Raw genomic sequence first — 25,019 nt, 5'->3', positions numbered from 1 at the left:
TCGGTAACATATTCTACACAAAAATATTTTACGTCCAAACAAACGGAGCCAAAGTGAAAGTTTCCCGGCCTAGATTGAATTCTCACCACAAAAGTCCGAAAACAACAAGACAACGTTCTTGGAAACGTATCCCTCTTCAACACCACAACTCCCACCGCTAGGACCACATTCGTCTGCAAATTTCACTACGGAAGCTTATTAAGTTCAACCCCACAGAGTTGACGTGATGTTCAAGATTGATTAGGGGCTTGCACCCAAAACTTCAGGTTCGAAACTTCTTATCCAATCTTATGAGAGATCAGTCTACGCAAGAGTTTGGTCCAATTTTGTATGGACTGGGGGATTAATCCCTTGAAATTTGTCAATGTGCCTCTAAACTGACACTAATACCCTAAGATAAGATATCCAACAAGAAAAAGAAAAGAAAACTAGTCTCTTCTACCCATCCACGTGGTATTCAAAACCATCCCCCTCCCTCAAAGTTATAAGAATTCTAGGACAAAGTTGAAAGTCTCGTAAAAGTCTTTACCGATATTCGGGTGAAATGATTTTTTATAAGGATCCTAAACAAAATATTTTGAACAAAATAAACAGTTCAGATCATAATTTTGGGACCCGGGATGAGTCTCAAAAAGACAAAAACCATTTGTATATTGTGTCTGTACTGCTAGTTCTATGCAGATAGCATCTATGCAGATAACATTAGTAATTTTTCCGTACAAGGAACCCTATTCGCCATTCTCTCTTTGAAGGATTCTGTTACGATCCTAATGTCCAACATCGATTAAGTATGAGCTTAGCTATGTGCATATAAGCTCTTGGGCCCCCTCCCCTTGTAAGCTATAATTCAAAAGTGAATTTACCTAAAAGTTTGTATCATTGATATTAGAGTCAACCACTACGCTACAATTTGACCAGTGAAGGGAGCGATCTATAGGCTGGATTAAAATACTTAAAAATATTGAATACTAATAGGTGGGTGGAGCCGGAAAAAAAAAAAGAGAAAGGGCCACCAGTGGGTCATTGTTGATAGAGTGGGCTGTCGTGGACATCGGTTAAGTATGGATTTGGCCATGTGCATATAAGCTCTTGGACTCCCTTCCTTTGTAAGCCGAATTTCAAAGATGAGTTCTACCCAAAAGTTTTTATGGAAAATGATGGATTAAAATGTGTTTTGATAATTAATACCCGCCAAAAGGAAAAAATGACGGCCCATGACGTGTTTTGATAATTAATATTAATATTAATAATTAATACCCATCAAGAACATGCTGAGAATAATTATTTATGCTAAAAATGTCATTGACAGATATTATTTATCAAAACACATAATTGAATGCCATTTTCCCCGCCAAAAGACAGGATTGGAATTGGTCTGCATTACATTACTTGGGCTAGTATTCTGGTGGACCTTTAAAGCCCAGTTAGAAAACCCATGCTTTGAGACGCTTTTATTCACACATACAGAGGGAGAGAAACCCCGGCTTCTATGTACTAAACCCTCTCTGAGCTCTCTCGCTTTTCCGCCATGGAAGACTGAAGAAGACGAATAAGCGGGCGGGCGCGCGCGCGCACACACACACACAGACTCACAACGTTGTTTATCGACATGCTAATCAACAGTCCTCTCCACAAGCTATTCACTTCCAAAACCCTCATGGCCGCCTCCACCAAACCCTCACCTTTCAGCAAAGCACTACCAATGACCCCTTCTTCGCACCCACACCTCTCCCACTCTCGCAGGCTTATTTTTTCAGCTTTTTCTTCCAAACCCACATCCCGTTTTCGCATTTTTGCTCGCAAGAACAATACTAATGGGTCTCTTAGGACTACTAATGGGTCTCTTAGTAATGGGTTTTCCTCGGTTTCACATGCCAACATTCCAAGACCAGGTATTTCCCTTAAACCCACCCCCATGTATTGGATATTAGTTATTTTATTTCATGGCTATTGTGCTAGCCACAATGAATATATATGATTTGATGTGCTGATGATGTTTGAAGTCTAATTGAAAGTGTTTTGTTGTTTGAGTTTATATTTAGTTTCTCAAGTTGGTTTAGAAATCCCTGAAGACAACGTTCCAATAAAACTGAGGCAGAAAATGGAGTCAGTTGGCATTGACAGCAACCTTTGTAGGCCTGGGCAATACAATGGCTTGATTTGTCCGATGGTATGTGGATTCGAACACAGCTCCCTGCTGCTATGTTTTTGTTTTCCAATATATGTTTTTGGAAGCTCATCTTATTGCTATGTTTTTGTTTTTAATCTGTTATTGTGCACCTTGTGCTGCTATACTGATGTGATTATACGATTATTCATATAAAAAACATGTTTGCAAATTCAATTGGGCTACATTCTTCGGTGTTTTGAAAAAGAATGTGGTTTAGCCTAAGCCTTTGTACTTGGTTATAGAAAACAGGATATTTCCAAAGGGAATGCTTAGTAGCCACATTAGAAGCGCTTGATGATTTTAATTTGACTGCAAGTCTGCAACAATTAGTGGACACCTCTATTATCAATTAAATTTGACAGAATAGGTGAGCTTGGATATTTTTTAGAAAGCTCATTCAAAAAGAGAGCATTTTTTAATTTTTTTTTTGAATATCTGAGGTTGATTTGAAAACTAACGTCAGTGTTTTTCTTCAGTTTTTTATACGGGCTAATATTAGTCCAATTCATTTGCATAAAACAAAAATTGAGGACGTATGTAACATGAGTCGTGACAATGTAATGCGATAATAATTGGATAAAAGGTTAGGCTGTGTGTGGTTATGCTAGTTCGCTAGTGCATTGACCTTAATTAGAAGCGCCATCTTTGAATTGTTCAAGAACCAGTAAAAATTCCCACCAGTACGGGAGAAACAAATGATTTGTAGGTAGTACAGCAGAAATGAAAATATATATTTGCACTAAAGAAAAGGCTCTTAAAAAATACCATTTGAAGAGAGGTGACTTGAACGTTTCTGTCATGTTGGAGGGCAAAATGTGTATTTATCTTTGCTATTTCAATTTTCTGTAGTGCAAAGGTGGTGATTCCATGGAGAAGAGCTTATCCCTTTTCATCACCCAAGATGGGTATGTGCATATCTCTCCAATTACTCTGTCTATTTCTTGCTTAACAGTTTTCTTGCTGTTTCTACTATGTGTTTTCCATTGTGGCGTAGGAATTCAGCTTTGTGGACCTGTTTTCGAGCAAAATGTGGGTGGAGAGGCAGTACAAGCGTAAGAGCGTGGTTGATATTGTTTTGATGTTATATAATTGTCAATGTGACAACTTCATTTGACATCTTACTTTCCCTTGTCATTTTATTTTTTGGGTTGCAGGCCTTTGCAGATGGAAAGTCAACATATGGACAGATGAGTCAAATCCCAAAAGTTAAGCAGATCAGAAAAATTGCTGAGGAAAGTTTGGAGTTGGAACGACCATGTGGTGAGGTAGGAAGCCTTAGGTTTTGTATACTCTCCTTGTTTTGTTAAGCATCACTTTTGATTGGTCTACTGGTTATAGATTATAAACTTAAAAGTGAAAATCTAGGCATAGCTAGAGTCATGTATTGGTAAATAATATCTTTCATATGTGGGTATGCAAATTATGTGCTTAAACAGGTTAAATTATGGCTCAGTAAGTATGATTTATAGGTTTACTCAGGTTTACTGGGTATAGAACTTTGGTCAGAGCATTGCTTGAAGGTGTATTTATCATAGTTTTGTTGCTCACCTGTTCCTTCTTGTTTTCTCTATTTACCTACTTTCTTTATTTAATGACCGTTTTTGCTGAATCTTCAAACCATTGGTACATCCAATCAGGTTTTCTGTACTCTTCCTGTAATGAATGACATCTTGTCAATCAGTTGTAACATTTTCAATGTAACCATGTTAAATTTAGTGCTGAACTTTCTGGACATGTTGCATCGGGGTCGTGAACTGTGGTCCTGTGACAGTCTGGTTGTCTTAAACAAAACTTGAAGCAACGTAGTCTGCATTTTCGTGGTGTTTAACTTGAAGCAACTTAGACAGCTCTTAAATTTGAAAGCATCTGAAGCACAGATAATGTTTGTTTACCCATATGAATTAAGGTATTAGAAAACACTTCCATTGTTCGCTGTAATTCTGGAGTTTTCCTTGCTGATATGGCCAACCATTTGTACATGAAATGATGTTGTTTCATGCGAAATGGAAGATTCTGGTTCTATGATTTGCTATTTAGTACATCACAAGCATAACTAAATTTGAGGTATAATCTTCTTATTCTACACAAAAATGAAAAAAATAGGACAAAAGAAGAGATGGGGATAACAGAAAAGTTGAATGATAGTCTCGATCAATTATGTTGTGATACATTGAGTTTTGGTATTCTTTTTCCCTTTTCTTTCCACAGCTGCTGTCATACTTTGCTGAGCGAATGATATCAAGGGAAACTTTGCAGAGAAACTCTGTTATGCAAAGAAGATGGAATGAGGAGGTTTTCACTTATTCTTATTTAATCCCTACTGCTTGTAATGTGTGGAATTTTCTCAACGTTTTATCATACTTTTGACCACTCCCTCTTGAACTTAAAACTTCTTGTTAGGAGCTTCTATTATTGATAGACTACATTATATTCAGTCATTTAGTTGTCGATGCTGTATTAGTATTAGAATAGGTTATAATTTTTTGTTCCCAACAATTATCATACTCCTAAAAAGTCTTTTGTTGTTCCCCTTGTGTTTTGGAAATGTTTCTGGAACATCTCCTGGATGTCTCCATGCTCAAGGAAACACCATACCGAAACAACTTTTGATTCTTGTTTGTTTCTTGTGGACTGGGAAGTACTGTTAATTTTCCTCACGTGGAAAAATTCCTTACATTGTGACAATTAATTTTTGATGTCATCTAACATCTGGAAGTTTCTTGCAGATTGTTATTGCATTTCCTTACCGAAGAAATGGAGTTCTTGTGAGCTGCAAGTACAGAGATATCAACAAGAAGTTCTGGCAGGTTCTTGTATAATTTTAGCTGTTAATGCAAATATTGACTAGGTTACTAGCTCACTTCAATTGAAGTTGGAATGATGTTTCATTTAACTGGTGTCAATTAAATTACCTATCCCAAACAAATGGTTGGCACCTTAGAACCCAAGGAACAGAATGTTGGTGAGTGAATTCATTTATATTTCATCTTGGTAGATGTCATTAGGAAAGTAAGATTAAAAAATGTAGCTTAATTGGAGATATTGAAATCTACTGATTGAAGCCACAAATCTCGAAAAGTGGCCTATTGGCATTTATCGACATAGGAGGAACTTGGCAAGAAAAGTCTCCAGTTGGATCCTGTTCTTTTGATGCATACACTTTTGTGGAAATGTTTCCATTGGACTTTTTTCTTATGTTCCTTCAGATTTTTTTGGAAGTTTCTTTCTTTTTTTTTTTGTTTTGGGGGTGGGGGGTGTGTTGTTACGAATACTTTTTTCACATGCTTGTTATGGTCTATGAGAGAGGGAGGGATGTCTTTGGAGTTTCAGATTGTTAATGTGGAATTGTGGCTGTTTATTTTCTGTGACATTGTAATCACCCTGGAGATTGTTTGGCTAGGCGTAAATTTTCTGGCTTTTGCTCACGTGGGAGGGAGCTATACCTAGTTTTTCTCTTTTCCTCTGTGGCCTAATGGTTCAAGGCAGATGGATATATAGTAGGGGTGGCAAATTGAACCCAGACCCATTAACAAACCCAGACCCATCAACTAGAAAATAGACCTAACCCAACCCATTTATTAGTTGGGTAAGAATGGGTTCAAACCCAACTAACCCATTATTAATTGGGTCATAATTGGGCATTAATTGGGTCAACTTAAATGACCCAATGGGCAATGAAAGTAACCCACCAAATTCCATCTCTTAATTGGTCCCAAATTCCATCTCTCTCTCTCCCTCCCCCTGCCCCTCTCTCCCCCGCCCCCCCCGCTCTCTCTCTCTCCCCCCTGCCCCCCCCTCCCCTCTCTCTCTCTTTCCCCCCGCCCCTCTCTTTCTCTCTCTCTCTCTCTCTCCCTCTCCCCTGCCCACCCCCCCCCCCCCCCGGTCTCTCTCTCTTTCCCCCCCACAGGAGCATGGCCTTTTCCCTCTTTTATTCAATTGTTTTGTGCTACATCACACGGGTCCAAAAATATTTTGAATGGTCCGAATTAAAAATCAATTGTGACCGGTAACAATTATTTTGACCAGTCAAAATTGAAAACACATCTCATCCATTAATTGCGCGAATGGACCCGTGAAATTGTGCTCCGCCGTGAATAAATTTCTCTCATGGTAGTCCCGCAAAGGGTTTGGATTAAAAAATTGACTTATTTTTTTGTCCTTATTCAATTTTTTTTTGCATTTTTTTTGTTTTGTGTCATATTTTTGTGACTTATTAATTTGTTTTGATGAGAGGAATCAGAAAAGTAAAAAAATTTGATCGAAACTTATAACTTTTTGAATAAAGACAAAAAAAAAATCAATAAGACAAAAAAAATTACTTATTCTCATCTTTTTGAAAAAATTTATGAGTTTCGATCATAATTTTTTTTTACTTTTCTAATTTTTCGATCATAATTTTTAGTTTATATATAATTGGGTTAATGGGCGGGTCGGGTTTGCTTTAAAATAAATGGGTCGGGTTGGGTATGGGTAATTAGACTCATAGTTAACGGGTCTAAATGGGTCAATGACCCATTAAAGACCCAACCCACTAACAACTTACCCAATTTGACCCAAACCCGCCCGTTTGCCACCCCTAATATATAGTTTGTTGCTTCTTAACTAATTTCAGTTTGTCTATGGATTGTATTGCGCACATGTTTATTTTTGCTTCACCTCATGGGACTTGGTGGTCTTTAGTGAATCCATGTTTGTATGGCTTTCTTACTTTATTACCCATTTTAGTTTAGAGGGTTGGTGCATACAAAATCTTATGCACTCCCGTACCTGAATACGTGCAATAGAGTCCGTGTAATATAGGTTATGGTTCTTTGTACTTTAAGCTTTGTATAGGGATCTGATTTAAGCTTGTCACTTTTGTGGTGTTAATGTGCAGGAGAAAGATACTGAAAAAATATTGTATGGGCTGGATGATATAAAGGATGCGAGCGATATTATCATTGTAGTATCTCATGATGGCACTCTTCTATTTGTTGAAGTCATCTTTGCTATGCTGCTGCCATTAGCTAATTATTTCACATTGATGTGTAATAGTGTGTTGTTAATTCTCAATTTAGGTTGAGGGTGAGATGGACAAGCTTTCTATGGAAGAAGCTGGCTTCCGGAACTGTGTTAGTGTCCCTGACGGTGCTCCTGCTACAGTTTCCAAAAAAGAGTTGCCATCTGAAGAGCAGGTCTATATCAACCTTAGTATTTCCAACTTTTTTAGCTGACCACTTACTATTAAAAGAAAACTGATTGTACCTTAAACTAGCATAGTGTGATATATGAAATTGAGCACTTGTCATACATCTTTAGAGCACGTGGTGGATATTTTCGCGCATGGGAGCAATCTATGTTATGTTCTCGGTAGCAGAGCTTTGGAACACATGGAAATTATGGCATGGTGATGTCTGTTATCGTAATGACATTTTGATGTCGTAAATCTGGTTAAAAGCTACTTACTACCTCATCAAAACCTCCACACCTACATTAGGACAATGCAGGGGATCCTACTATCACAAGCTCAACATTTTTTCTTCTATAACTTATTCTTTGCATTCTCATCCATGTTTTATCACTTACTTCGGTGGAAATTTCCATCATTCTGCCTGTTTCTGAACTTCTTCCATCATATTTGCTCATTTTGCTATTGAGAATAGTTGGTGACTCACAGTATCATGGTGCAGATTGTGTAGCATGAGCTGAGCTGTCCTCTTACCATTACCTGATATCATTTCCTAATCTTTTTGAAACTAATGCTTCCGTGTATTTGTAAAGCTAGGACACAAAGTATCAGTATTTGTGGAACTGCAAAGAGTACCTAGAGAAGGTTGGCTGAAGTAGTTTAACAATTTTCATAATACAATCCTTTGTTGTAATATAGTTCTTCTTCATCTGGTAGATCAACTTTGATTTTCTTGATCTTTTGGCAGGCATCTCGCATTATACTTGCGACTGATGGTGATCCACCTGGTCAAGCCTTAGCTGAAGAGCTTGCACGCCGCCTTGGAAGAGAAAGGTTCACTTTGATGTCATTGTTCCATGTTCTCCCTGGAAACAATTTTCATGCTTGTAAGGTATTAGTAGTTTACTTTTGTTTTTGTCTGTCAACAGATGCTGGCGAGTCAGGTGGCCAAAGAAAAACGATGTTGGTTATTTTAAAGATGCAAATGAGGTTTGATATCACTAACTTCATATATTTTCTTTTCTCGTTTGATTGCTAAAATAATTTCTAAGAGTTTCATTGAAGTGTAAATGTGAGTCTAGGAAAAGAAGTTGCTTGTTGGCTTGAAAAACATGAGCCTTGTAGTTCTAGTCTTTGTAGCACGGATACTTTATTTTGGCCTCCGTATCATGTATCCTACGCTTATTGGATATGCTCCAGATATGTATCCGCTACATTTTCTAGAGTATTCTATTTTTTATTTTAATTTTTGGTATTCAGATACGTTTGGATACGCGCGGGGGGTAAATATGTTATTTATTAAAACATATGGGTTAAACTGCAATTAGGGCTATATACACACACACGCAAAGCTTCTTGTGAGGACCTTAAATAAGCTCCTCAAGTGTGGACCTCCCCATTTCTCCCATTTTCCGATTGAATTTTGATGATCCGAGCCGCTAATTGTGATCAGAACGTGATTTGAGCAGTTTTTGTTTGAACCGTTCAATAAAAAATTGTTTGGATGAAACCCTTCCCGACCATTTTTTTTGACGATTTTTCGCGGGAACCCTTAAAATCACGTTCTGATCACATTGAGCGGCTTGGATCATCGAAATTCGATCGGGATCTATGAGGTCCGCACTTAAGCTAAGTAGGGGATCCCTCATAAGAAGGGGACTCTCTCTCTCTCCCTCCCTCTCTCTCTCTCTTTATATATATATATATATAGACACACACACACACACATATAACCAACCGCGGACAACCAATTAAACACCTAAAAAAATCCCAAATCTCAATCTTATATTTCCCATCAAATTTTTATGATCCGAACCGTTTAATGTTTGCAGAATGTGATTTTAAGGATGCCCACGAGAAATTAGCAAAAAATATGACCGGGAAGTGCTTGTTTTGAGCAGTTTTTAATTGAACCGTTCATCAAATCTAAGCTAAAAATTGCTTAGATCAAGCCCTTAAAATCACGTTCTAATCACATTGAGCGGATCGGATCGGATCATTGAAATTTGATCGGGAACAATGAGGTATTTTTTTTAGGTGTCTAATTAGTTGTCCCCGGAACTGCCCTATATATATATATATATATACACACACACACACACACACAAAACTTCTTGTAAAAGGTCCTTAAGTGCGGACCTCCATTTCCCGATCAAATTTCGATGATCCGAACCGTTGAATGTGTTCAGAACGTGATTTTGATGTCCCAGCAGGAAATCATAAAAAAATTGGACCGAAAAGTGCTTGATTTGAGCAGTTTTTTATTGAACTGTTCAATGAAAACTGCTCGAATGAAGCTCTTCTCAGTCATATTTTTGTTGATTTCTCGCGGGGACTCTTAAAATTACGTTTTGATCACATTGAGGGGTTCGGATCATCAAAATTCGATCAGGATCTATGAGGTCCGCATTTAAGCCAAGTAAGTGATCCCTTACAAGAAGCTAACTTACATACAAACACACACACACATACATTGCCCTTCTCCTAAGGACGTCCTTAGAGTGGGGAAAATGCGGACGTTGTCTCAGCCGCTGGATTGTGTTTTGAATTGTCCGGATTCGCGGACGATCTGTTTGCGGATCGTCCGCGAATCCGGACCATTCGAAACACAATCCAACAGCTGAGATCGACGTCTGCAAATAACTAAAATAAGGGCGCCCTTACCTGAAGCTGACTCTGTGTGTGTGTGTGTGTGTGTGTGTGTGTGTGTATATATATATATACACGGGGCGGTTCCGGGAATATCTATAAAAACATCTCAAATCTCAATCTCATAGTTCCCGATCAAATTTTTATAATCCGAACCGTTCAATGTGTTCATAATGTGATTTTAAGGGTACCCGCGAGAAATTAGCAAAAAAAATGTCCGGAAAAAGCTTGATTTGAGTAGTTTTTATTTGAACCGTTCAATAAAAAACTGTTCGGAACTGTTTGGATCAAGCCCTTCCCGGTCATTTTTTTTTGCTGATTTCTCGCGGGTACCTTTAAAATCACGTTCTAATCACATTGAACGGCTCGGATCATTAAAATTTGATCGGAAATTATGAGATGTTTTTATAAATGTCTCCGGAATCGCCCCGATATACGTTTCTTCTCCCCCTATCGATCAGAAACGAAGAAAAGGCCAGAAGAAAGAAGACGATTGTCTCTCATCTCTCTCTGACCTGCAAGTCTCTTTCTCCTCTCGTCACTCTCTCTTTCTGTGTCATCTCTCTCTTCTCTCTCGCCTCTTATCTCTCTCACTGTTTACTGTGTATGTGTATGTGTGTGTGTATATATACACATATATATATCGTCTCTCTCTCACATCTTTTTTTTTAACAGTAGATTGAAACCCTTATTATGTTGTTTTTTTAAGAATGGAATACTTTAATCATTAATAGAATTTTAGGAATGAGAATATATATATATATATATATATATATATATGTATGTATATATAAAATATTTCTTTATTTAATTTTATATTCAACATATCCCCAACATATCATATCCTACTTTTTGGAAAAACCACGTATCCACGTATCCATATCCCATAACTGTATCCGTATCCGTGTTTCTTAGGTTCTAGTTGACAGTACATCCCGTAATGTTGATGGAAGGCCTTTTCTGATTGTTGATCTAATTTTGGTGTGTTGGTTTCAAAAAATTTTCCAGACATTATTGTTGACATTTTAATTGATGTGCTGGAGTAATATTTGTAGGTGCTCATGTATATGGGACCTGGTTTGCTGAAGGAAGTAATTGAGAATGCTGAGTTGTATCCTATACAAGGACTGTTCAACTTTAGAGATTACTTTGATGACATTGATTCGTATTACCATCGAACTCTTGGTTATGAGTTTGGTGCCTCAACTGGCTGGAGGTGTTTGGATCAGTTATATAACGTAAGCAAAGTTTTCTTTATCTTTTGACTTATATTTTTCATTTAGATTGTTTGTATATTCTATCTTCTTTTTGTAAAGAACTATGAAGTATCTAATAACGTGTGTGAGATGGGGAACATAAATGTAAAGAACTATGAAGTATCTAATACCGTGTGTAAATGTATAATATATAGAAAAGTATGTAGAGAAATATTGAGGTTTGGAAATTTAAGTGGTTCAATGCAACCATTTAAGAAAGACCACACCTTAGTAGCAGAAACTGCTTATCCATCTCAGCACAAAAATTACTAATTACAATATTTACATATGTTATGAATCATTCGTAAACGCTCCGTTGGTGCTCCCAAACAGGGAGCTTCTAAGATCCTCCATTCCCCTGCCTCTGTCCCCACTCCAGCCCCTCCCCCGCTTCATGCAACCAAGGACCAAACCTTTAACTCCTCTCTGCCCTTGGGGCCACCTACGTGCATTGGCTTTGATCGGACTATTGGTGTGGATTGGTGCACATACATGCGGGGTTTCCCCGCATAGGATTCCTCGTCGTAAAAAAAGAGTGAAAACACACAGGAGGTTTATGTTGTTTGGCTGTGTCAGCCTATATCTACGGGAAGAAGCATAGCTCTATTTTCCACATTCAAATTTGTAGGTGATTTTGTTATGCTGTTGTGAGAGATTGAGATATCATTGTTTGTATATTTCTCTCCCAGGCATTTTTCTAATATTTCAATCTCTATAGACAAGAATATTGTATGTTATACAGTTACTTTATCAGCAACAAGGGATACAGTCATACAGGTAATACAAATGTAAAAGTTTGCAAACAAATTGAGCTCAATGCTCCTTCTCCAAACATTTTAAATCTGATGTTGCTTTATTCTCGTTCCCCTGATAAGAGTTTCTCTATTCCAGATTCAAAGCCTACCGTGAAAGCTTAATAGACTTTCACAATTTGGTATATAACATGGAGTCAATGACCTGGTTCTTGGGACACTTTTGTAGGTGTCACGCTTTTGTAGGTAATTATGGAGAAGATATGAGTAGTTCTAACGTGACCCCTATTCTTTTTTCTCAGGTTGTTCCAGGAGAGTTGACTGTAGTTACTGGAGTTCCCAATTCTGGCAAGAGCGAGTGGATTGATGCTCTTATATGCAACCTCAATAAAAGTTCTGGTTGGAAATTTGCACTTTGTTCTATGGAAAATCAGGTTAGTTCAATATGTCATCAGAGTGTGTTATTTTCTTTCGCTTTGGTTCATTAGCTTCTTACTTATTAAAAGGACATAGAACTGAATAGATCACATTAGGCTGTTAGAACTAGTGTTTTATGCTGAACATGACTGAGACATGGCCCCGACTCCACAGGGGGCAGTAGTGGGAATCTAGTTTCTAGGTTGTATCCTTGATCAACAGAGCGATTTACCTCATCTTTGCATTTGGTTATTTAGTTTTGGCATATAAAGAAATTGCTCCTGGTTCTTTTTTTTTTTTTTTTTTTTTTTTTCCCTTTTTCTATTTCCAGATGTAGCCCATCGTACAGCTGTAGCTGTATTATCCATATTTGTAGGCTTTTCTGTTTTGATTTACCCATCTCATATCTGTCCTATACTAGCACCCATATATGTGCTTTGTAGATGCTCCATCGGTACATTTTTTCACAGGTTCACCCCCTCCCTGGTGATGAAATTTTGTATGGCTGCGCTGTGGGGTTCAGATTCTAAATCAGTACTCAGTTTTCAGTATTGAATTCGTCCAAATAGTGGAATCATGGGGACCTGGAATCATTTTGCCATTCCCACTCAAGTTTTTTGCGACCAAATTAAGCCATAGTTGTGTTTTCATGTGTACATTGAAACGGGTATGACAAGGATGTTGTCTAGGTGTACTTAATGGAATTGAGGGTGCTTGGCACACATAAGATGGGATGACAAGGAAGGCTGATGGTGCGAGATTTTGGTCCAATTGTAATTCTTTATTAAATTACAGAGCAGAGAGGCCATTCTCAAGGATCCCTAATCCGTGTTTTTGCCGCTCCACCTAAAAAGCACGGGGGCAAGGACAGATCGGTTAAACAATTTCAGAAAAAAAAAAGCGTCTGTACTCATTCATCGATAAGAACCAGGGAATTTTAGATTTCACATGTTTTATGATCATATATGAGAGTAGAAAATACTAGATGTAATGAAATGAGGGTTATATTTGTGAGTATGTTTAGGACCTTTGTTCTTTAAAATTTATATTTCCCATATTTTGTCATATGAGGCTCCAGTAAAAAAAGAGGTGGATGGTCTCGAGGCTTGAATGCATTTTTTCATCTCCAAATAGCCCATGAAGAATGATTTGGGCCTTTTGAGCACCAAAGCAATCAGAAGAGGGTGGTGGAATAGTGCCATGTCAAGTTTCCGAATCCTTGGAGAGCTGCAATTTCAACATTACCATGTTTGTTCCAACTTAATTCATGTTTGTTCAATTGATCTTTAGGTTCGGGAGCATGCGAGGAAACTTTTAGAAAAACACATGAAAAAGCCCTTCTTTGATGCAAGGTATGTGTTACAATTGTTGCTGTTCAACATTGTAGTTTGGTTAGAGTATGCATTATTCCTTTTCCTTCCTTTTGTAAGAGTCACAAAATCATTTCACCCTCCTGGAGCTGAACAATCTTAAAAATGTATAGGTCATGTGATGGTCTTGCTTCGCTGCGAAGTACTAACTTAATTGAACTTTGATGGGATAATTGTCATATGACTCAGGTGATTAGAATAGGATAGTCACAAGCCAATTTTTTTTGTTAATTTTGTCTTTAGAACTTAGATATAAAGTTGACAGAGAGAGTGGAATGAAAACTATATCTGGTATGTTCTCTGCTATTGATACAGCTGGATCTGGATCTTGAACTATACTTCATTCCCACACGCTGAAGGCCTCAAGATAAACGTGTTCTTTTCTTTTTTTTATTTTTGTTGGACAAGTAGATCTCAATATGAAAATCATAATATGCTTAGTGTTATGATTATCCATTTATGCTACTTGATGACGCATTTGGCTTCAAACATTACCAATAGAGGGAGATTGTCTATTAAGATTGTACTGCCCATATGAAGAATGGACACAGATACCAAAATGTGCATACAAATACGTCAACATGTAGGCTTTTTGTTTGTAGGAACATGTAGATGTCTATGAACAGACATGTATAATTTTCATAGATGTGGTCCTAGATTTTTCTCAGATGCAGCATAAACTATGGAAAAAGACAAATTAGCTTTTGATTTTTCTCGGTGACATTCAAAACTGCGATGGCTACTAACTTGTGGTTTGCTGTCCTCACTAATTTTAGGTACGGTGAATCTGTTGAACGGATGAGTGTTGATGAGTTAGAAGAAGGAAAAAAATGGTTGGGTGATACATTTTATCTCATAAGGTGAGTTAGAAGCTTCTATTGTTATTGGCATTTTCCCAGCTGTATGATATTGCACTTCTACTAGGAGGGTATGCTCGAATGTTGACACAATTAATACATCTTTGAGGTTTTTGGACATATATGACATTATGTTTTCTCTCTCTATTTGTCCTGTCATTATATCTACTTGTTGAGCTATCTCTGTTTTGGGGCTCTCAGCCTACGAGGTTATCTTGCATAAGTTGTTTCGTTCCTGACTGGCAGAATCCAGTTTGGTCAAATAGCGAGTTCCAGAGGTGATCAGTTTGGTTAACTACTTGTTTTGCATGGTCTGTGTAACTAGATAAAAATTCATGTTCTGTTCCCATTGAAAGGATTACTGCTTGAGACAAAGAAGATATGTAGTGGACCTAGAGGTTAAGTTCAGTTGATTTGTTTCTGAGAAGTATTTGCTAGTTTTATGGTAGAAAAGAACTATAGGTTTACAATGTGTTTGGCAAGAATATTGTGAGATTGCTCTCAGAGAAGTCGAAGGCATTTGGTTAAATTGTTTATGCATTTGGGTTCTGTTATTCTGTGTTATTTTTATTTTGCACCTTCGACTAAGCTTCTACTACTGTTTCCACTACCACTTTTGATGGACATCTGTTACTGTTGACTCTTCGTATGCTGGTTTACTTTTGGGTGGTTGTATAGGTGTGAGAATGACAGCCTTCCAAATATCAATTGGGTCCTTAAGCTTGCGAAATCAGCAGTGCTCAGATATGGGATTAATGGACTTGTGATTGATCCATACAATGAGCTTGATCATCAGCGTCCTCCAAACCAGTGAGTTTTTCACTTTCAGCTCTTAATTACTCTGAACTTTAGGTAATTAGGCACTAAATAGCATTGAAGCGAATCGGCGGCGATTGATTCATTAGATAGAGGGACCATCGTACTACTGAGTACTGACTGCATGAATGGATGAATCTTGCCAAGTTTGATTGATATGGTGCTAGAGTATAAGCTTGGATGGACCAACACGAAACTTTAATTTTTCACTATTCTTTTATAGCGCCTTCTCCGACATGTCAAACTTCAATGTTCTATAGGTGAATCTTTGGTGTGATAAGTTTGTTTATTGATCCAAGGATTTGCAGGTTGTTTCAGATTCACAATGTTTGACATGCAATTCTTGAAATTATCATATTTGACAAAATCTTAACTGTTTTGACTTTCTTTTGAGTGGAAAACCAAGTAACATAATATCCTATAATATTTGGGCTTTGGTGATTAGAGTATTTGATTGGATCGAGGGGAGGTTTTTGACCATGCTTTTACAGTTTTACATACATTTCCCTCAAAAATGTCAACATAAACTTCCGAAAGATTTTTAGGAACAACAAATATTTTAGGCATTGAAATTAAGTGTAATTTTCCTGGAATAATTGTCTTTTGAGTTAAATCAGATGGACTTAACATTTTGAAATTAGTTTTCAGGAGCATTATTTTGGAACGTAATTATGCTTGAAGTTGTGTATCTTGCTGAGTTTATCGTCCTATATGGATGCATATTTTTCTAAATTTGTCTCTTGAATTCATGTTGCTTTGGACATTGTCCTATATGAATGCATATTTTTCTAAATATGTCTCTTAAGTTCATGTTCCATAAAATCATGAGGCAGGGGAACTCAATTATTTTGTAGCATCATAGATCACAGGACTCAGAGCCTCGGGTCTGCATCTCTTGCTATATAAGCATGCTACCAAGCGTATTACCTATTAGCTACTAAATGAGTATCACTTGAAAGTTCTTTCCCTTGTTTTATGGCTAAACCTTTGACATTAGGATGTATCTTTAATGTTTATATGCTAGATATATTGTTGGGTACTTTGCATCTTTCAGCTCCACGGTTCAGAGAAAGGCAGTATCGATACTTGATTTGATTCACGATCTGATAACTATGACCTGTAACAGGACTGAAACAGAGTATGTGAGTCAGATGCTAACTAAGGTTAAACGATTTGCTCAACATCACTCCTGCCATGTTTGGTTTGTAGCACATCCACGACAGGTAAGCTACAAATATACATACGTATACATACACACACCACACAAAAGTTGACATAAATTTTGACACAAGTTTTTTGTGGGACCCATTTTGGAGTCCCACGTAAATAATCGGAGCCGGTCAATTTGTTTAGAACGTATTATTAAGGGTTTCCGTTAAAAAACAACTCATTCGGATGTCGGTAAGTGCTTAATCGGTTCCTTCAGTTGGTTCTTGTCAAATTTTACAGGATAAAATTGAATGAACTGATCAAGCCCTTATCGATACAACGATATTGGAATGAGTTGATTTTTTATGGGAACTCTTAAAAACCTATTTTAAACGAATTGAACGGCTCCGATCATTTGCGTAAAACTCCGATTAGTTTTATGTCAACTTTTGTATGAGGGGAACTAGACCCATATATATATATATGCACACACTTAGGATCCAATGAGGAATCCCGCACGGCCTTACCGTGTGGGACTCCCCTTTCCCAATCTAATTGCGACGATCCGAGCCGCTCAAAGTGATCAGAACGTGATTTTAAGGGTACCCGCAAGAAATCAGCAAAAAAAATGATCGGGAAGGGCTTGATCCGAGCAGTTTTTTACTGAACGGTTCAATAAAAAACTGTTCGGATCAAGCCCTTTCCGATCATTTTTTTTGCTGATTTCTCACGGGTACCCTTAAAATCACGTTCTGATCACTTTGAGCGGCTCGGATTATCGCAATTCGATTGGGAAAGGGGAGTCCCGCACGGTAAGGCCTTGCGGGATCCCTTAGGATATATATATGAGTCCTCTTCTTATAAGGACCACCTCATTTTAATAAAATGCGGACCTCCCTTTCCCGATCGAATTTCAATGATCCGAGCCGCTCAATGTGTTCAGAACGTGATTTTAAGGGTACTCGCGAGGAATCAGCGAAAAAAAAGATCGGGAAGGACTTCATCCGAGCAGTTTTTGTTTGTTTTTTATCGAACAGTTCAAATAAAAACTGCTCAAATCAAGCCCTTTCCGGTCATTTTTTTTGCCGATTTTTTGTGGGTACCCTTAAAATCACGTTCTGAACACATTGAGCGGCTCGGATCATTGAAATCCGATCGGGAAAGGTGAGAAATAGGGAGGTCCGCATATAAGGTCCTCATTTTAAGGTCCTTACTTGAAGATTTATATATATATCGGGGCGGTTCCGGGGACAACTAATTAGACACTTAAAAAAACGCCTTATAGTTTATGATCAAATTTTAATGATCCGAGCCGCTCAATATGATCAGAACGTGATTTTAAGGGTATCCGTGAGAAATCGGCAAAAAAAATGATCGGGAAGGGCTTAATCTGAACAGTTTTTTATTGAACGGTTCAAATAAAAACTGCTCAAATCAAGCCTTTCCAGGGCATTTTTTTTGCTAATTTCTCGCAGGCACCTTGAAAATCACATTCTGCACACATTGAACGATTCGGATCATAAAAATTTGATCGGGAACTCTGAGATTGAGTTTTTTTAATATATATATATACACACACACAGAGTACCGCTCACAAGACATTTGAAACAAGTTTTGCGTACGACGCCCACACAAATGATGAGAGTCATTCAATTTATTTAAAGCATTCTTTTAAGAGCTCCCCGTAAAAAACCAACTCATTCTGATATCAGTAAGGGCTTGATCAGTTCATTCAGTTGCTCCTGTCAGATTTTACAGGATAAAATAGAAGGAACCGGTCAAGCCATTACCAATATCCGAATGAGTTGATTTTTCACAGGAACTGTTAAAAACATGTTTTAAACAAATTGAACGGCTCTGATCATTTGCGTGGTGGTCTGGAAAACTTGTCAAATTTTGTGTCAAATGTTTTGTGAACGGAACCGGCTCCCTATATATATATATATCGGGGCGGTTCCGGGGACACCCAAAAAAACACCTAAAAAAACACCTCATAGTTTCCGATCAAATTTTGATGATCTGAGCCGCTCAATGTGATCAGAACGTGATTTTAAGGGTACCCGTGAGAAATCAGCAAAAAAAATGACCAGGAAAGGCTTGATCCGAACAATTTCGAATAGTTTTTTATTGAACGGTTCAAATAAAAACTGTTCAAATCAAACTTTTCCCGGTCATTTTTTTTGCTAATTTCTCGCGGGCACCCTTAAAATCACATTCTGCACACATTGAACGGTTCCTGATTGAATTTCGATGATCCGAGCCACTCAATGTGATCAGAACGTGATTTTAAGGCTACCCGCGAGAAATCAGCAAACAAAATGACCGGGAGCAGTTTTTTTTAAATCATTCAATAAAAAACTGTTCGGATGAAGCCCTTCCCGGCCATTTTTTCTTTTTATGATTTCTCGCGGGGACTCTTAAAATCATGTTCTGATCACATTGAGCGTCTTGGATCATCAAAATTTGATCGGATCTATGAGGTCCGCACTTAAGCTAAGTAGGGGATCCCTCATAAGAAGGGGATTTTATATATATATATATATGGATGGATGGATGTGGCTGGTTCTGAGGACACAATATTTTAACACAATATTTTAACGCAACATTTTAACACTCCATTTTAGCCATTGGTTTCAATGGCTGAAATTGAAACTTAACAAAACTCCCAAAACATTCACACCCGAAAATTACTCATCTTCTTCCCCCAAACATTCCCACACCACTATCACCTAACCCTAGCCACGTACACCAGCACAACCCAGATTCACCTTCTGGCCGGCCTCCCCGCCCTTCCGCCGCTGGCTGCTGATCTCATGCTCCACCATCACCACTGTCGGTCCCTCCTCTCTACCTTGCTTTCTCCCTCGCTCTCTTCTCTCTCTCGCCAGATCTGGACCTGTTAGCTTTCCCGGTCAGAGAACTACTACTCCCCGTTATGAAGTTCTCGGACATGGTGGACCCACCTTAGACCTGTGTCATCTGCCTGTGTGATTTCAACGACTGAGATAACGTCCAACGGCTGACGAATTGCCGACATGTTTTCCCACCAGAGCTGTCTTGACCCGTGGATGGACCTCCCCGCTTTGTTAGGTCCGGTTTGTACATGGCGACATGGTGTGGGTTGAGATAGGAGATTTCGGATTGGTACATAGAGTACTCGCTGATTGCCACTGCCTTGTGGCAGAGATGAGGAATCATTTTTTGTTTTCCTGATTTTCCCATTCCCATTCGCACTTGCACGGGTGAGTAGGAAAGAATGGTCAGGTAGAAAGTAGAGAAAGAGAGGAGAGAGCGAGATCGCGATGGATAGATGAGTCCGGCAATGGCAATGTTGGGGGAGGGGCGGAGAGGCCGTCCGGAAGGAGAATCTGGGGCTATGGTGGTAATGGTGGCTAGGGTTAGGGTTTGGTGGTAGGGGTGTAAGAATGTTTGGGGAAGAAGATGAGTAATTTTAGGGTGCGGGATGTTTTGGGAGATTTGTTAAGTTTTAATCCTAGCCATCAAAATCAATGACTGAGGTGGAGTGTTAAATATTGTATCCCCACACAACCGGCCCCCTATAGATATATATGTATTTTAATTCAAATGTTCTTTAGATTGCAAATGCTACCTCTGCTGTAACAGATGCATCATTGGGTTGGGGCTCCTCCAAATTTGTATGACATCAGTGGAAGTGCACACTTCATAAACAAGTGTGACAATGGGATTGTTGTTCATAGGAATAGGGATCCAGACGCTGGTCCCCTGGATCAAGTTCAGGTGGGTTTGTTTCTCATGTTTGCTTTCCTGCACATATATAGTCACATGTTTAATTTTTTACATTTTATATGATGCACTACCAGGTTTGTGTACGGAAGGTACGAAATAAGGTCGCAGGAACCATAGGTGAAGCTTTCTTGTCATATAACAGGTGTGGAGATTCAACCTATTTTTTTTTAGGAATTGATTTTGCCAGTCCCTTTTTTGTTAATGCCACTCCCCTTCTCTCAAAAAACAAATCATCTAATATAGACACAAAGGGGAGTGGCATTAACAAAAAGGGGAGTGGCAAAATCATTCCCCTTTTTTTATTCTTGATGAATGGTTTTTAATTGCTTATTTTCAAAATTGTACTTGGTCATGTCTTTGGGATGTAGTTTTTTGAGCTTGTTAGATCCAGCTTGCCATGTTATGCTTCCTTGATGGAGCTAAATTGAAATTTCTTGATTCATAAGTTTCTAGTGGGTATAACTTTTCATTATATTGCACAAATTCACGTGCCTTAGTCACTCCATTTCTTTTTGGGAGAGACTGCTAAACGCACTGAAAATGCTTAAATGCACATGAGAGGTGGCATGTTTTTGTGTTCTTCCCCTTTCTCCTATTTTGATCTTTTGCATTTTTCCCCAGTCAATTTATTGAGGCTAAGGACTGGTACTGCAGGAAAGATTTAGTGGCACTTAAAAGGGTAAAATAGGTATATTTGCCTTTAGTGGCATGTATTCGAAATTCATCTGAGGACAATATTTGGCCGACATTAGTACCTGCGTAGTTATTCTTTGTTTTCAACACTTAATCTGTTAGCTTGTGGATTTGACGAACTTTTCCAAATTTCGTTGGTTCATATTATGATACAGATACCCATTTTGAAACATTACTTTTTATGAGTTCTTTTTGGAAAATCCCTTTCGTAATCCTTGAAATGGAGACTAGCCTGTGTAATAGTGGCTGGTACTAGATGCTCAGAGGAATCTTTCTTGATTAATACTTGCCATTATGATTCTTTACTGCCGCAGTCAAGAAGATAAAAGTCTAACCTTTGTGCCCTTGTTGTTTACTTTAGTTTTACTCCCGGTTTTATCTTGTGGTCTGATCACTACATTCTCTGGCTCTCATTACATGAATAAGCATTCAAGTAAAATTTTCAATGTGGTTGTCCATTTTAGAAGTATTTATGTTCATTTTACAGCAGCGGTAGGAATCTGTATATATACTTGTATGTGTGTGTGTCAGCGCGCGCATGCTCTATTTATGTATAGCTCTCTATACATGTTTGCTGTGGCCAAGATTGCTGCTTATATAGACCATGGGCAGGGTGACTGGTGAATACGTGGACATGGGATAGATCTTGAAAAGGATGGACGCAAGTTAGTTCTCAAGAGCACTCTTGGAACTCTCTTGACCGCAGAGGCAGAATCAGCATCTTGTTGAGGGTCAACACCAAGGCTGGTCATTTCTAATGTAACTTAAAATGCCCAAAATGGAGTTTTCTACCTTCCATTATTGGGGGAGAAATCGACAGCAAGAAGGATATAATGTGAGGACGACTATCTTTTGATTAGATATTTTCTTTTAGGCACCGAGGAATTATTCCCAGTTATCACTTGTGTCCTTGTAAAATTGGGTTCTATCCTACTATTCAGATTAGTGAATCGGTTGAGCTTATTTTTCCGGATTGGGACTTGAAAAAAGGTAACCTTCACATGTTCCTTACTCGTCCCATTGTTCATTGTTCGGCTGGAAACACCTTAGCCCCTCACCTCTCATGTATATGATAGTGATACATCGCGTTTGGATTTTTGAACTTCGACTTGTATTCTATCGGGTTATATATTGAAAGCATTTTGTGGAGTTACTTTCTATTTTTAGAAGGCTTCAACATGTGAGTCCTTGTGCATACATGTTCTTCTAATGTTGTTGGGTGTCATTTCTCATGTGTTCGGATAGAGTTGACCATTTTTCCGGTTCTTTTAGATGTGGTTTCAACAATTACGGCAACAACTTATGAAGAATAACCAAATGCTTGGTTAGTTGAATAGATCTTGTGTAGCGCCTCTTTGTAGATAGTATGCCATGTACTAACCAGGATATGTTATATCTGCATTGGCAGCTGGAATTGGTTACTTGTTAATAAACCCCCAAGGGTAAAGTGCTACATTTAGCTTCGGAATCAAAGGGGGTCTAATTTCGTGATTACAAGAACCATGTGTATGCAACAGTATAAGGAATACGGACATCCAGACACTAAAGGTGTTCGGTATTGCCTGATATCTCATGTTGCTTTTGTGAGATTAACGTGCATCGGGACGGTCTAGATATAGATAGTTTGTCTCTCAAGCAATATTATTGTGAAGAGTCTTTTCAAGTTGCGCGAAAAAATGCCCTCTGGTTTGTTTGACCAATTCTAACGGTAGCGCCTGCATTCTCATATAACTACGTATAATTTTACCAATGTTCACTGAATGTTGATTACTATTATGTAATTAATGCCTACACATACATAAATACATACAGGGTATAAACAAATTGCACTAGGCTTTACAGACCATGAACGATGTAGGACAAAAATTGAGAATTTTTGTATTTTATTTTTATTGTTTTAGAATAAAATCTTAATTCTTGTAGACCAAGAATTCTAATAAAGGTAGAAATCAAAATCAAAGAGGAAACTATAATTGAAGTTGATAATAAAAAAAATGGTATCGATGTTGGTGATCAAGTTGTTGATGACCAAAATAATTGTCCATTGGAGGTGGTTGATACTAATATTAGTGTCAATGAGGAGATTTTGGTTAGCGACATTGACGAAAGTAAATTGGTGTCCGAAAAAGTAGATTCAAAAGATTCAGTCAACGATCATGTCGAAGAATACATTCATGGAAAGGATTCAAAACATGATTGCGGGCAAAGCAGAATTAATGATGCTAATTTTGTTGATTTTCTTGGTGTGCAACAATTTGATTGGGTTCCGAACATTCGTCTAATACATCTTGTTAACAAGTTGAAGTACGAAGAGAAAAGATCATTGCAATAAATACTTTTCTTTAAATGATTTTTGGAAGACGAACAAGAGGTTGGAGTATTCCAAATATCTATTTCTTTGGAATGGAAGGTGGCAAGTTTCTAATGAGAACTCGAGGTCGAGTTCTTTTGAAGAAAATGAGACTGATGTAGGACAAAAATGGAGAATTTTTGTATTTTATTTTTATTGTTTTAGAATAAAATTTTGATTAGGAATATTTTCGTTTATGTTAGAATTATTAACTTTCCGTATTCAGTTTGATTTTGATTTCTACCTTTATTAGAATTCTTGGTCTACAAGAATTAAGATTTTATTTTAATTAATTAGGAAATATCTTTTATTTAATGCCGCTTGTTTTGGCATGATTTATTATTTCTTTTACAGTAGGATTTTTAGGGTTAGGGTCTTATAAAAAGGGCTGTAACCTATTCAATTATTAGACTTTTAAACTTTTATCAATAATATTACAGAGATTCTCTCTTTTTCTTGTGCGCAAGATTTGCTCGTTGCGACGAGTTGTTTATCTCGTTTGGACTAGTACGCTAACTAGTCTCTCGTGAATTCCGCCGCGTCAATGAAACACTGGTCATCGTACAGCTAAAATGGTTGACTAATTATACAAATCAATTAGTGGGGGAAATTTTGGTACATACAGCTCATACAACAATAAGGTTTGAGTGGCAAAAGTTTAAAAATTCCATCTAGATCCTTGGTGTGTTACGTTGTTATTCCTCTCAATAGAAGCGGATCCAATCACTCGAAACCAATAATACAGAAATCAAAATGCATGTTATAGACATCCAAATACCCCTTAATTATTCATAATTTTCGATTCAAATCATTCACCAATATAGATGCGAATAACGTTGACTGAAATTCCAAGTGAATGAATAAAATTGAACTCTTGATGCACTACATATCTTTCCCTGAATCTATGAAAGAAATTACTAACACAGTTAAGAAATTGAATTGAATTTTTTCTGGCTACTAGCTTATCTTTTCTTTTTCTCATTAAGTCCTTCCGTAAGTTGATGAGCCAAGTTAGGTATAATAGTTTTCGCCTTCCGATTTAAAAAAAAATCCTTTTGCATTTGATTAATATGGTAATGAAATTCATTGTTTATGAATGGTAATGAAATTGTTTATTCTCTTAGTGGATTCTTTGTTGGAGCAATTAGATCTACCACATGGAGGGGATTGGGAAACACTAGCTGGTGTACTACAACGTTGAGCGTGGTAGACGGACCATTGATCTTATCAATCAACTGTTGCAATATATTTTTAAATTATTACTGCCGGATAGAGAGGCGGTAAATATGCCAAGTATAGACTCAATGCCAGGTGGCAACAGAACATTTGATGACGGGTAGGGGACCCACTTATTGGGGCTCTCGGGCAACAGGAGCATAATAAGAAGACTCCTCCACCCACTGGATAATGATTGGTTAGTACTATAGTACTATATATTCTTTTCCCTTAATTTGCGCTGGCGAGGTACTTGGCACAAAACAAACATGCTTTCCCACTACTTTTTTAATTCACTGCTGTCTGTCTTGGTTGTAATTTGTACCCTTCTACTATTAGTTATTTAAGGGAGTGATTTTGTCACTACTCTTTTTGTTAATACTATTTTTC

At 37.7% G+C, this 25,019-nt stretch overlaps 1 protein-coding gene across 2 annotated transcripts; it reads left to right on the top strand.

Annotated features, from left to right (window-relative positions):
* The first annotated feature begins 1,442 nt into the window (after window positions 1-1,442).
* On the top strand, window positions 1,443-22,224 carry LOC131312984 (twinkle homolog protein, chloroplastic/mitochondrial). Of its 2 annotated transcripts, none has more exons than XM_058341020.1 (21): window positions 1,443-1,892; window positions 2,061-2,170; window positions 3,020-3,075; window positions 3,165-3,222; window positions 3,325-3,435; window positions 4,379-4,462; window positions 4,897-4,977; window positions 7,047-7,112; window positions 7,228-7,344; window positions 7,935-7,982; window positions 8,086-8,171; window positions 8,267-8,327; window positions 11,042-11,224; window positions 12,297-12,428; window positions 13,702-13,763; window positions 14,558-14,641; window positions 15,317-15,448; window positions 16,581-16,677; window positions 20,228-20,362; window positions 20,446-20,513; window positions 21,677-22,224. In XM_058341020.1, the coding sequence occupies exons 1-21, from the start codon at window positions 1,610-1,612 to the stop codon at window positions 21,705-21,707; spliced, it is 2,085 nt and encodes a 694-aa protein (XP_058197003.1). In that variant the 5' UTR covers window positions 1,443-1,609; the 3' UTR covers window positions 21,708-22,224. The 2 variants fall into 2 exon arrangements, with proteins under 2 accessions (XP_058197003.1, XP_058197002.1); XM_058341019.1 differs by having other exon boundaries at window positions 1,444-1,892; window positions 2,043-2,170.
* Window positions 22,225-25,019: the final 2,795 nt, after the last annotated feature.

This window comes from Rhododendron vialii, chromosome 13a (genome assembly GCF_030253575.1).
Source record: "Rhododendron vialii isolate Sample 1 chromosome 13a, ASM3025357v1".
Taxonomy (NCBI): domain Eukaryota; kingdom Viridiplantae; phylum Streptophyta; class Magnoliopsida; order Ericales; family Ericaceae; genus Rhododendron; species Rhododendron vialii.
The sequence above is the reverse complement of the archived record's forward strand: the minus strand, read 5'-3'. Positions and strand labels throughout refer to the sequence as shown.